Source organism: Esox lucius, chromosome 2 (genome assembly GCF_011004845.1).
Source record: "Esox lucius isolate fEsoLuc1 chromosome 2, fEsoLuc1.pri, whole genome shotgun sequence".
Lineage (NCBI taxonomy): Eukaryota > Metazoa > Chordata > Actinopteri > Esociformes > Esocidae > Esox > Esox lucius.
This window is the reverse complement of record NC_047570.1, coordinates 12680887-12693380: the sequence shown is the minus strand read 5'-3', so window position 1 is coordinate 12693380 and position 12494 is coordinate 12680887. Positions and strand designations below refer to the sequence as shown.

The 12494-nt window shown below is 39.5% G+C and overlaps 2 protein-coding genes across 15 annotated transcripts in view; both read right to left on the bottom strand.

The window, feature by feature from the left end:
* fam189a1 (family with sequence similarity 189 member A1) overlaps positions 1–5382 on the bottom strand; it is a 137400-nt gene extending 132018 nt beyond the window's left edge. Inside the window, exon 1 of the mRNA XM_029124013.2 lies at positions 4423–5382. Coding sequence (XP_028979846.2) covers positions 4423–4647 — 225 coding nt within the window. The 5' untranslated portion in view covers positions 4648–5382. The remainder of the gene's footprint in view (positions 1–4422) is intronic.
* A 1116-nt stretch (positions 5383–6498) lies between these two features.
* The window catches only part of tjp1a (tight junction protein 1a), a 134094-nt gene continuing 128098 nt past the window's right edge, over positions 6499–12494 (bottom strand). For 10 of the 14 annotated variants that reach the window (XM_020053859.2, XM_020053848.2, XM_020053826.2 and 7 more), the window contains 3 exons: positions 12091–12308; positions 11639–11782; positions 6499–8363 (listed from right to left, as the gene is read on the bottom strand). In XM_020053859.2, coding sequence (XP_019909418.2) covers positions 8269–8363; positions 11639–11782; positions 12091–12308 — 457 coding nt within the window. In that variant the 3' untranslated portion in view covers positions 6499–8268. The remainder of the gene's footprint in view (positions 8364–11638; positions 11783–12090; positions 12309–12494) is intronic. The other 4 variants (XM_020053844.2, XM_029114588.2, XM_020053846.2 and 1 more) reach the window with 2 other exon arrangements.

Genomic DNA, 12494 nt, shown 5'->3' with positions numbered 1-12494 from the left:
CACTGATTTGTTCCCTCAGAAGTCGTCTCTGCATGTATATTAAATATATTCATAAACACCCTGATCCTCCATGCTGCCTGATGCCCTGCTGTGGCCAGAGACAGGGCCCAGGTTCTTTGTGTCTGGAGGCTGATAGGGTTGGAAGAGCAGGGGGAGGGGGAGAGGGGAGAGTGTTCATTTCCTCACTCCAAGCAGGCAGTCTGAGAATACTGAATACCTATTTTGGAGATGTCTTCCACCTCTGGGGAGCCGAGTGACGGGCAATGACCCACAAAACACAGCTTTATTCTTGGTTGCGTTTACATCAGGACCTGGCAGATGTAGTAAAGTGGAACCATTCGTACTGGTCCTAACAGTGCTCTTGGCTTGTTCCAACACACAAGGTTGTTCACAGGTACCAGTGAGTAACGGCTAACCACATAGCTGTGAAGTCACTTGCATTAAGTCATACTAATCAGTATAGTAGAAATATAATAATTACTTTAGTATGGTGGTTGAGCTTGTGGATTGAGGCATTAGGCATATTCTTAATTTAATTTAAACATGAGGTTATTTATGTTTCCACACCTCCAGAACAAATGTGTAGAGAGGCGTAATGACTCAAGGCTGCCGGTTAAGTAACCTTCATTTCAACCGTTATCTTTTGCATACCAATTCGACACACATTCACACGCATGTATATACACACATATACACATATGACTGTTTTACTATGTCCAGGTAATCTTTTTCAAAACCCTATTTTCCCCAACCCCTGACCCAAAAATGAAACCTTACCTTCACCCTAACCCAAACCAAGGAGTATGCCTAACCCTAAATCCAAACCTTACCTTATCTCCCAACCCTAATTCTAATCTTAACCCCAAACCTCACTATACACCAAACCACAATCCTAATTCAACACCAAATCTTAAACCAAACCCCTAAACCAAAAGTAGCCCACCTAGAAGTGAGGTCCAGACGGAAGCTCTTCACTGCTACATAAAAGGGTTGGACAAAAAAACTGAAACACCTAACAAAATACCCATTTCAAGGACCTAATATAGAGTAGGACCACACTTTATCTTCGGAAAAGCTTCAGTCCATCTTGGAATGCTGTACTGTGTACTTCAACTTGTGACCACTGTTTCTCTGTGCCGATGCAATTTGTCCATGTTCGCCATATGATGTCTTAATTTCTCAGACTGTTCTCATTGACACTGAATAATATAGCAATTTTTGTGACGGATACACCTGCAATTTGGGCACCGATTATCTGGCCTCTCGGGAACACTGAGTTGTCTCATGCTGCTTTGAAAGCTGAAATATCTAATGTGACACACTTGCCTGGCGACCCAAATGTATGACGCACATTTGGATGCCTTTTCTCCGAAATGAGAGTTCTAGAACGCAAAAAACATTTCAGCATTGTGATTGGTTCCAGAAACTGATGGGTTGGGCCAGGGCCAGAACACACATGGGTCGAGTGGAGTTTTGAAAATGTGTCACTGACTTTGGTATGATTACTTTCTTTTGAAACACACCCATCAATTTAAAGACACAACAACTTCCATGACGGGAAGTATACAGAGAATAATAAATCAGCAAAAGATTTCTGGTTGAGTCGTCAGGGAAGACAAACACATTCACTTGCAGCCATTAGATAGTCTATTACCATATTACACTTATCAGCATATGCATTGATGCATGACTAACAGAGCAACCTTTGACAACATCTTTTAGCTAGCTAAGCCCCTAGGTTTCCTGCTCACTTCATATCGACAATGATGAGAAACTTCATACTGTGAAGACATTTCAATGTAACACTTCCAATAATGAGGTTAGGATAGGAAGTCAACTTGTGTCACAGAGCTCAGCATTGAGCTACTCCACAGCTTAGTCAGGAGAAAATAACAACTTATGTCCTGATAGCAAACAATGAACACCTGCTAACTGATTTACCCATTCATGGCTTTCACTACAATGGCCAAGGTGAATAAAGATCAAGGAATTCTGATATTACATCTTTTTATTGGCACAATTTTAAACTAGAGTGTGTGACATGGTTCTGTGCCAATATATCAGCACAATCAACTTTTTCTTTCTCCATATTGTCAGTCTAGGAGGTAAAACGGGAGCATGTGTACTGAGCTAATATTGATACAAAAGGAGTAAGAGAGAGCAATGCATCGTTTGCAGACTCATCCTTGATAAGTATCTGTGGGTTGCCATTTTTATGTACATTCCCATTGCTCCGCCACATGCTGAAATCATTGAAAGATCTTCTTTCCTCTTTAAAAACATTTGATAAAAAGGCTCACTAATCTTTCCCTAAATATATTCACACATACACATTAGGTGTTGTTCAACATAGTGAACCCCAGGAAATGATCTCCTGGATCATAGCCTGTGACCTGTGACGTTTAACCCTAAGGTCATACCTCCGACAACAAACACACCCACATTCATAAACACCCAGATGTGAGCGTACACAGAAACACACTCAGACGTATCCCTTGTGCCAGAGACCACCCATCAACCCCTACACACTGCCTCAATCCCTCCATAATTAATGGAGCTGCCTCCCAGCTTCATGCACTGGCTAGATCTCTGGCAGGATATCAAGGAAGTGTACCTTCATAAATATTTAGATAACAGCCATGCCATTTTCAGGCGTATAAAAACATTTTCCCACTAAGACAATCTTTACAGTAAACAATGCAAGTAAGAAGCTGTCTTTAAAGTGCTTTTCTTGCTCATTGAACATTGAGCCTTACAGTTCGTGTGAGAGTGTGCGTATGTGTGTGAGAGAGTGAGAGAGAGAGCAAGAGAATGAACAAATTAGTTTTTACACACACTAGCTGGGAAATATAGATTGCTCAGGGACTCCTCCCCGGAAAAGTTAGCCAAATATGACGAGCACCACATGGGAATGCTGCCCAAGCCAAAAACAGCCCTGATCACTGATGTGCCAGCTGCTACCATCAACCCCTAACCTACAGGCATCAGCTGAGCCAGTATCTGTGCATGAGACACCTGAACAGGATGAGGGCCAACATACAGGGCCCAGCACTCTGTGTTCTGAGAAAAATAAAAAACTCTGACAGAGCCACTACATGCCTGACTATTTGGAGCAATAGACCTACTACATATCTTAAACAAAATTGCTACTGAAAACGTTGTCTAAATGACAGTAGGCCTTAGCCTAATCCATATACCTACCCTATTCCACTTTGAAATACCATAATACACATTTCAAAAGCAAGCCTTCAAAGGCAGTCAGAAATGATCTTTGCACTCAACATGGATAGAATAAAACTCTGAAATCTTTAAAATTATGATGTCATTTTTATGTTTGAAAGAAGAATGCCTGGATTTTCAGATAATTTGAGTGGTATGTTACATTTGTCCAACTTCCTGACATTGTAAGTCTGATTTGATACCCAGTCCTACGTCACACTTCCAGAGTAATTTTCATCATCTCTGAATGGTATTTAAGATTGTATCTTATAATGTATGCTAATACATTTTTCTGCACCTTCCCATTGCTGTTAGTCTACAAATGTTTTTATTTGAGTAGATTGTTTAAGTTGATACAACTACCTGTTAGCCTGCTTAAACGAGCCTACTCAAGTTTAGGGATTAGCAAGACTGTAAAAACAAGTATTTGTTTGTATTTTCTATTAGATCAAGCTCTGGCTTTACTGATTATTGCCAGCAAGAATGTCTGGAAAATGTAAAATATTGTTTAATTTTGTAGAAGGAAGCCATGGAGAGACATCTGGGAGTTGAAAACAGGTTTTCGGCTTTGGGATTTTTCTTGGCAGTTACATAAATTGTAAACCCACATTTTTTTAATGAGTTAACTTTGAAAACTCATATACAGTATATATCTTAAAGGCGTTTTCATGGGTTTGATATGCAAACACCTTAGCTTCAAAAATAAGTAGATAGGGTGCAGGACTTGGGTATTCTAATAGACCAGTGACAGTACCGCAGGATAAGGGGGTGGGCTCTACATCATTCAAACTGCCAATCAGATGTCTTAGGAGAAAAATCATAAGAGACTCAGTAAAATCTATTTTAAATACAGTTTTTTTTTTAAAAGGAACAGAGTGGATTATTAGACAATGCAGGTTTTTTTCATGACTGAATTGGACTTTAAAAACAAGGTTTTGTCGGTGTCTGTCAAGCCAGGAAATAAGTAATGCTATTGATGCTGATACCTTCGTCCAAAGGATTTTGAATCTGTATAGTTAACAAATAAACACCACGAAAACCCCTTGGACGTGTGAGCACGTGCCCGATCTTTTCCCCGCGAAATGGGGTACATTTCTTAACAAAGTGAACCACACATACAAAAACAAACGTCTTACGCGAAGACAAACATTATACTATCGTTTAACATTAAGTCAAAATATAGGAAAATTACGTCATACTTACAGAGAAACCTGCCCAAAATGGACATGAATGTCTGACCCTTGGTGAGGTAGTAAGGGCCAGAGCGGCGAAACTGACGGCCAAAATCAGACTCCCCAAAACCATCTGAGAAACTCCAAGAGAAAGCATGATCCGAGTCCGAGTTCGAAACTCCCTGAGTCTGGAGAGGCTACGGGATAGGGACGCTGGGCTTAGCGAGCGACCTCGGGGCATTGCTTGGATTGGCATTGTCACGAAGAAAACGGAGTCAAGTCTACTGAAACAATATTGATAGATTTTCTAAAGCATCCAAAAGTGGCCCCTACCAGCCAAGCTCGTAGCCAATGTCAAAGCGTTAAGCTTGATAAGCAACGGTGTCCAAAATGCATAAAACATCAGCCCTACTAAACGGTTCCTTTGATATAGTCTCCATTAAACTGAATTTCATTCTCTCCAGATAAAGACGCGTAATAGTCGGTTCTTCTGAAGGCTTCAGTGGTGTGATGGATGAGATGCGTAGTGACTTGTCTTGTGCTGTTTCCCAAATCAATACAGGAAAAAACACAGAGGGTATAACCCGATGTCAGTTGAGAGAACCGGGATTTCGAGGACCAACTTGTGTTAAATTGTCCATCAAATTATAGCCCACGAGGTTCTATTCGGCTTTCTTATCTCCATTGCTACAGGATACATTTCGAAGAGCACAAGCCTTGCATCATTGTTGCGCGTAACTCTGAATCCGTGCGATGAGAGATGATTTCTGTTGTAGCTTCAGAGAAAACGTACACCTCATATACACCACAATAATTAGCAGATAAAAAATGAATTAGGCTATGTGTGAAATGATAAAACAATTCTATCACCCTTGTATTTTACTCTACTATTAAACGTGCTGTATGCTACCTGCGCAGAGAGTGAGTGGCCGTGGGTATGCCGTTTCGCACAGAGAGGGTTTTCACACGACAGCAAATTCACTGCCCGCGGGATGAAATGAGGCGATATGCTACGTCTACGTTGTTCTGCTCTCTGCGTATAGACCTGGTATAGACCTGGTTAAAACGCGTTTATGGTTGTCAATAGTACGATGACGCGCAGTGAGTTGAGGCCACTTACTAAGAATCAGGGTAGGTGATTTTAGAGATACGAATTATGTCGGAATTCCAATTACGTGTTTCTTAAAATCATTGCCTTCTTCAAATATTGGGACAAAATACTTTTGTGACAATAGCTACTGTTCCATTAAATAAGCCTATGATATGAATATGAAATAGTTGTATGATTATCTAGCTACTTATGGCTTTGGTTTGTAATGGGTCAAAAGCTGGAGCACAGTAGTACACTGTACCTATTCCCATCGAAGTTGTGACTTTCCAAAATACATTTTAAACCTTGAGTGGTGGGTGTAAAAAATCCATTGAATCCATTTATAATTCATACACTCAAACATACGCCTCATTAAATTCTCCAAGGTTGTGAACCATCAATTTATATTAGGCAACATCAGTGGAGTGTGAGTAAAACACGCATCAACCTTAAAACAAATTGATATGTTAATCAATATTACGTTTAATTTCAAAAACAGGATTAAGCCTCAGTCCGTTTGAATATCAGCCTGCTAATTTCCTGACCTTGGTGAGATGCATCCAGAGCTCAGGAGCACCACCTACCCCAGCCCAAATGGTACTGCATGCATTTAAATTATGCTGCAGCGTATACAGATAATAGAAATTCTTCAGCAGTCATCTGCCCCCAGTCAGCTTTGTAAAGGATGAACATCAAACCATTGAATTTATTTTGGCAGAAAACAAATATGATTTTATTCCTCCTTATACCACGTATTACAATGGTATCACCCGCCACTTTATTAGGTACCCCTGATCGTTATCGTAAATAGCCTAACAGCTAACCTCCTGGCTGCAACTCCAAATATAAATGATTCAGACATGGTCAAGACATGCAGTTGTTTGTCCAAACATAACGGGTAAAACAAGTGATCTAAGCAACTTGGACTTAAAGCTGTAACAGGCCAATATTACTAAAATGACTACTCTGTCCAACAGAAGGACCTCTAAGGCAGTACATTCAGACAAAGAAAAACAATTTTCTTTAAAAATGATTTTATTCATTAATACAGTGGTATACTTAAAATTGTGTTGCAAAGAAGAAAAAGTCAGCCACACGTGAAAAGTGAATATCCAAATGAAGCTTTGTTATCCGTATCTAAAGAAAATGGTACTGGTGTGTGCTGTAATATATTGTCTATTAGTACAAAAATACATTTCAGGGCACACAATTATACATCTTCCAGTAGCACAAATAAATGAAGGGGACATTTTCAGAGCACACCCTTTTAAAGAACAGGTTTGTAAAGTTGTTTAACCCAAGCACTTTACTCTTTTGTAAAGGAGCATAAAAAGATTGTGACCATTATTCTTTATTTATATGTAGTGTGAATATATTGGTAGAAAATGTGGATCTTATTACTGCTAATAGTTACAAGTTTCAAGGCTCAAGGGTATAACCAGAATACAAAGATAACCATGTTCACCTCTTTTAAAAAAACAAAAACAAAACAGTTCTCTAAGTTTTATACAAAATAACAAAGACATACAAAAAGTTCATTTACAAACCAAGAACCAAGGCCATATGCTAGCTTTATGTACAGCCATTTGTCTTTTTTGTACTGTTTTTCATTTTTCTTCTGAAGTCATATGCATAGCAGATAAAGAAAGGATACCGATCGTTAACCTCAACTGTTCTTGTGTGCTAAACCCAAGTTCATTTATACAGTGGGTTGACAAAATGGCAAGAGAAAACTTCATTTTCCCATAATTTATCATCATAACTTAGAAAACCCCAGAGGTTTTTACTGAAAAAGGGAATAATATGCAGATAAGGCATCACTGCTTGTTAGTGTAAGATAGGGTTTTAACATGGTGAGGAACTGAGCAGGCTTCTGGACCTGAGTCAAAGCACATGCATAGCTCTCAATACAACAGGTGTAGAGACCTACTAGTCAATACAAAGTGAATCTAAGGTCAGTTTACAGACAAAAAATGAAACAAACAAAGAAAGGAAGAGCCATTTTAGTCACAGGAAGAGCATTTTAGAGGCTTCAAATCCACCTCAAAGTATTTCGTTATTCCATTCCCTCTACTTCTTCTGCAGATGCTTGTCAACTTCACTATCACCACCATCTTCATTACAACAGAGCCATTAATCTGGAAAATATCTGTCTCGGCATTACCATCACTTCACTGACCAAGTCTCTGACACTGAATTACAAAACCTTCAGAGAACAGTCAAAGCGCACAAGTTAATGTAACATAACCTGGAAGCTAATTCAGAGACAAAAATGTTAACATTTTAATTCTTGAATTCCATTTTCTATCATTTTTTTTTAATGTAAATGATATTTATACCATATACTATATATACACTGTATGCATATATAGTATAAATACACCCACGTTTTTCTATCTACTTTAATAGGAAAAACCTCACAAACCATCCTTCCTGTTATGTAACAATTAAAGTTAAAACCTGGCGTATAATGCAATGAGTTAATCATTAAAGTTAAAACTTGACATAGAATCCGATGAGTTAAATCAATGACAGGGCATGCGTTCCATCAATGGTTACATTGTTTTTTTGGGGTGTTTTTACAGTCTTCTTCAAGACCTCAGAAAGAGTTAAAGACAGGCGGGGGGGGGGGCAGCCTCAGTCCATCTTCCATGGGCCCAGTAAAGAACACTGGGTGTAATACTTCATTGTGTAGGATCCGACTCTGGAGAAAGGGCATGTGTGTTAAAGGGTCGCTCCTCTTGTGCCATGGTTTCACATTCAGTAACAGGCCAGCTGTTGCCCTCTTCAGAAGTGGTCGATGAGCACAGACACACAGTTGGCTCCCACCAGATAGTTGGGGTCTCCAGGGAGAGACTTGTTCTGCCAACTCTTGGGGTCACCTGAGTGGGCGAGAGAGAACAAAACATGGTACTTATAACAGGAAGAAAAAGGGTATAAGGTTCATACATAATGCAAAACAAGCAGTGGGCATGTTCTAAACTCTGGACTAAAAAGCTCTTTGTTCCATTAAAGCCATATAAACTATAAACACGCTGACTCTGGTACACAGCACAGGATGTAGTCTGACAGTAAATTTCACATTACATTTGTCAAATCACTCTTGATTGCAAATTACAGCTCTTGCCATGACAAGGATAGAGTATGTGCCTGGCAGAGAATGTAATTTGCAATTAATGGGTGGATCCCAGCCCAGGCCAAAAGCATAGCCTCCACAGATGAACCACGGCTTTAGATCCCAAACTGTCACACAAAACTGCAAAATGTCTTCAAAAAACACAGTGTAGTTTGATTTTAGAGTGCTGTAATTTAAGTAATCGCATTCATTCCCTCAGGGCTGTGTGTGTAAAGTGTGTTTTATGAGATTTTCAGATCAAAGTGCTCAGAAATTGAAGGCTTTTAACATGCTTTACTGTTTTCATAGGAGATCAGAAGAAGTGGGGGTAGTGTGTCATAATCATTATAATGTAATTACTGCCAAATGATTTGAGAAATGATAGGAACCATTTGCAGTTCAAGAGGTATTTTGATTAACAGTCAATGACACTCCTTGTCAGAAGTAAAAAAAAAAAAGAAGTGCAGCAGGACACAGACTTTCTAAAAATCACAATGACACCAGTAGATCAGAAATGATCATGTGTAGTTTGGTCATGTTCATAGTTTGGTCAGAAGTGAAGTGATCTGTTGTAGTCTGCATCATCTGTTCATTCACTCACAAACTTTGCTGCTCCCGACTGGAAACTCGGACTGGGCCGACACCCAAATTGAGATGAGGACTCAATGAGGAGAAAGACACAAGTAGAGCCTACATGATGCTAAAGAAGGGCCTTGTTTTACAATAAGAGGATTAGAGCACAGCCCTGTAATCCTTCGACAATGAAGCAGGACAACAAACGAACCAACCGAGGAAGGAGGCAGCAGCAGCAGGCTCATTTAGCTCTTCAAGTCTAATTCAAAATGAGGGTAATTAGCCGCTAATCCACAGCAGTGCCAAGTTTACCATGAAGGAAGACAGAACCATACTCGCAAACGTTGGCTCATACCACTGGTTTAGACAACTTGTCTAAAATGGCTAGATGCTAAATCTTGTCAAAGGTCAAGTTTGCTAATTAAGGCAGGCACTGATTAGCTGAGTAGATCATTAGTGGATGGAAAAGTATACTATTCACACCCTTGGACTATTTGAATGTGGTTGCATTAGAGTAGGATAAAGAATGTTATTTTAAAAAAAGATAAATTTCAATCACACTTATTAATACAAAATGTGAATAACTGGGAGAGTGAATTACATTCCTAAACATTTTCAATTGGGTAACAAAATAACAAATAACCCTGTCAGTCACCATCCAATAGCAGTTGTTATACAGGTTAACTTGGCCACCTTGGTTTAGTTGGTTACCAATTGACTAATTAGAACATACAATACAGATATGTCGACATGACAGATGTATGACGGATATATTTTGTGTTTTAAGAAATATATCCCAGTAGACACTGTTCTTGTAAAGTTTTACCTTAATCTATATAACTGTACGACAGCAGGGCCAAAGTTTGAATCATATAAAGAGCAATGTTTTTATAGCAAACATCACTGTTCCTCAGGTCAAAACACAAGTGAAGGAGCACCTAGATTAGAATAATGCATATAAGCCATGTAGGCTTACATTATATTGTATGGAAGTGTACACCTTAATTATACTGTCATACAATATTACAGTTAGGCCCTAGAAATCTGTTCATCCACTTAACTTCAACACAATAACACAATTAATGGAAGTTTCACATTTCAAAAGAAAAATGTTCACCTCATACGAGATTCACACTGACAGCACAAGTGGTGACAGATGCCAGAAACTAGGCACCTTATACAGCACGCTAATAGCCATGGCACATATTTGCTTGTGATGTAGATTGTTTGATTATCCAAAGCCTTACATGGGCATGTTAAAGGGACTCAAATATTATTTCCCCCTGAAGTCTGGGAAAAAGCACAACATTTCAAATCTCATAAGTGGTTTGAAATCAGACACAAATTGAATTCCTGGCCATGAGAACTGCATCTAAATGGTCAAACCTGATTAAGTTTCCCTCAATGTTTTTAGAAACATACTGGCCATGTTACAGGCCCTTGTTGTTAACTGTTGTGGCTAGCCAAAAATGACTTAAAAGATAAATCAATTCATCATCAGGCGTTGAACGTGTACTTCTGCTTACGGTATGGGTTTTAGCATTCACAGTAAATGGGAAACTTTCATGGCAGTAATTGCTGTTGTCACCTCAACACAAGTAGCACCACTGCCAGTAAGTCTACAATACTGCACAAACACCTGTAGTTACCATCTAAACCAGAGTATCTAGCGACGTGCATTTCGTTGTACTGTACTCGTACTTGTTCAGTGACAATAAAGTTGAATCTAATGTAATCTAATCTAAGTCAGCAAAAGAGTCCTGTCTGATAACACACGTTTAGACTACATACCACAACCAATTTAAACATTAAGGTCTGAATAAATCTGAAATGTGGTGCTAAACTTATATGAATGCTCCAGTGAGAACGTGCTGGATCACATCTAACTCCATCATTGATTTTAATTGGCTGATACGGATTGTGTTACCAGATATAATTATCTGCTCAGCTGGGGGCCTCGAGCATTGTGTCAGGTCGGTCTAAGAGAAAACAAGTGGGCTAATCAAAGCTTCAACAGTATGCTGCTATAGAGAAGAGGGAGAGGAGGGCTGTCTATGTTCCGATCAGATGCTATCGAATTCAGTTAAACTTCAGACGGCTGGGTTTTAGGATAGACGTCTGGGTGGCTATGTGAGAAAAATCACTTGTAGTAAAAGAATGAGCAATTATTTACTACAACAAATAATTACTTAGTTAACATAAAACTGATCGATATGTTGAGTGGAACTTTGTCAATGTCCAACACTGAGCGTTAAAAGAAAGATGTTTCCGCATGAGAAATCAATGACATGAACAACTTTGATCTGAATGCCACAGAAAATAAAGGAATAAACCAGAGAATGAGTGAATCAACCGAAATACCAAAGAAATGAAACCATAAAAATCATACAAGGTGACCCACAACCATCAATTTGTCACAAAGCCAACCCAAAGCCCAGACCCCTAAAGGACAGAGAGAGGACAGCGTACCCGACGAGGAGTCGGAGGATTTTAGAGCAAAAGACCAACCATCAGGGGTCATAGACGCACAGTGAGGTAGGCGGAGCTCCACGGGCTTCAGGAACTTGAGGCCGTGAGGCCCACACATCACCAGGGGACTGAGCAGTGTCTCTCCTGGAAACAAATACACAGCATTATGTTAGACACTAACACACACACAGACGGTCTTACCTCAGACTACTGTAGCTACTGGTCTCCCTCAGAAATGTATTCGTTTTTATTTTCAAAAAAACCCAACACTGTTAAACCACTGAACATTAACAGAAAAATATGCTTTAAAGACCAGTGACAATATACCTTTCCAAAAAAAAAAAAAAAAAAAAATAAAAAGAGAGAGAATGACCTGATAAATGTTGACATTATCTCATGAACACATTTGGACAACAGAATATCTCCTGTGCAATTTGACCCTCCAGTCTGACCTTTCTCCTTGTCCAAGGGGGGCAGGATGCTGTTGTCTCGGCAGACCTTGAAGTAGATCTCCTGCTCCACGCCCTCTGGGATGGCACCCTGGGGGATGATGATGCTCACGCCCGTCTCGATGGAGCTCAGCACCCCTCCATTACAGTTGAAGATCCCCCGGGCCGTGGCCACCACCGTGTGACCTTCATCCTCCTCGTCATCCTCCAGAGCACTGGGGCTACGGGGGAGAGGAAAGGGCATAGTCACAACCAGAGACACCTGTGGTAACCACTCCTTACTAAAAATATGTAAATTTCTGTAGTACACAAAGCCAAGAGGTAATAGAGTTTTACTGTAAAAAAGTTTCACTGTAAAAAAGTTTTATACTGTAAAAAAGTTTTATACTTTAAGCCAATTGTTTTTT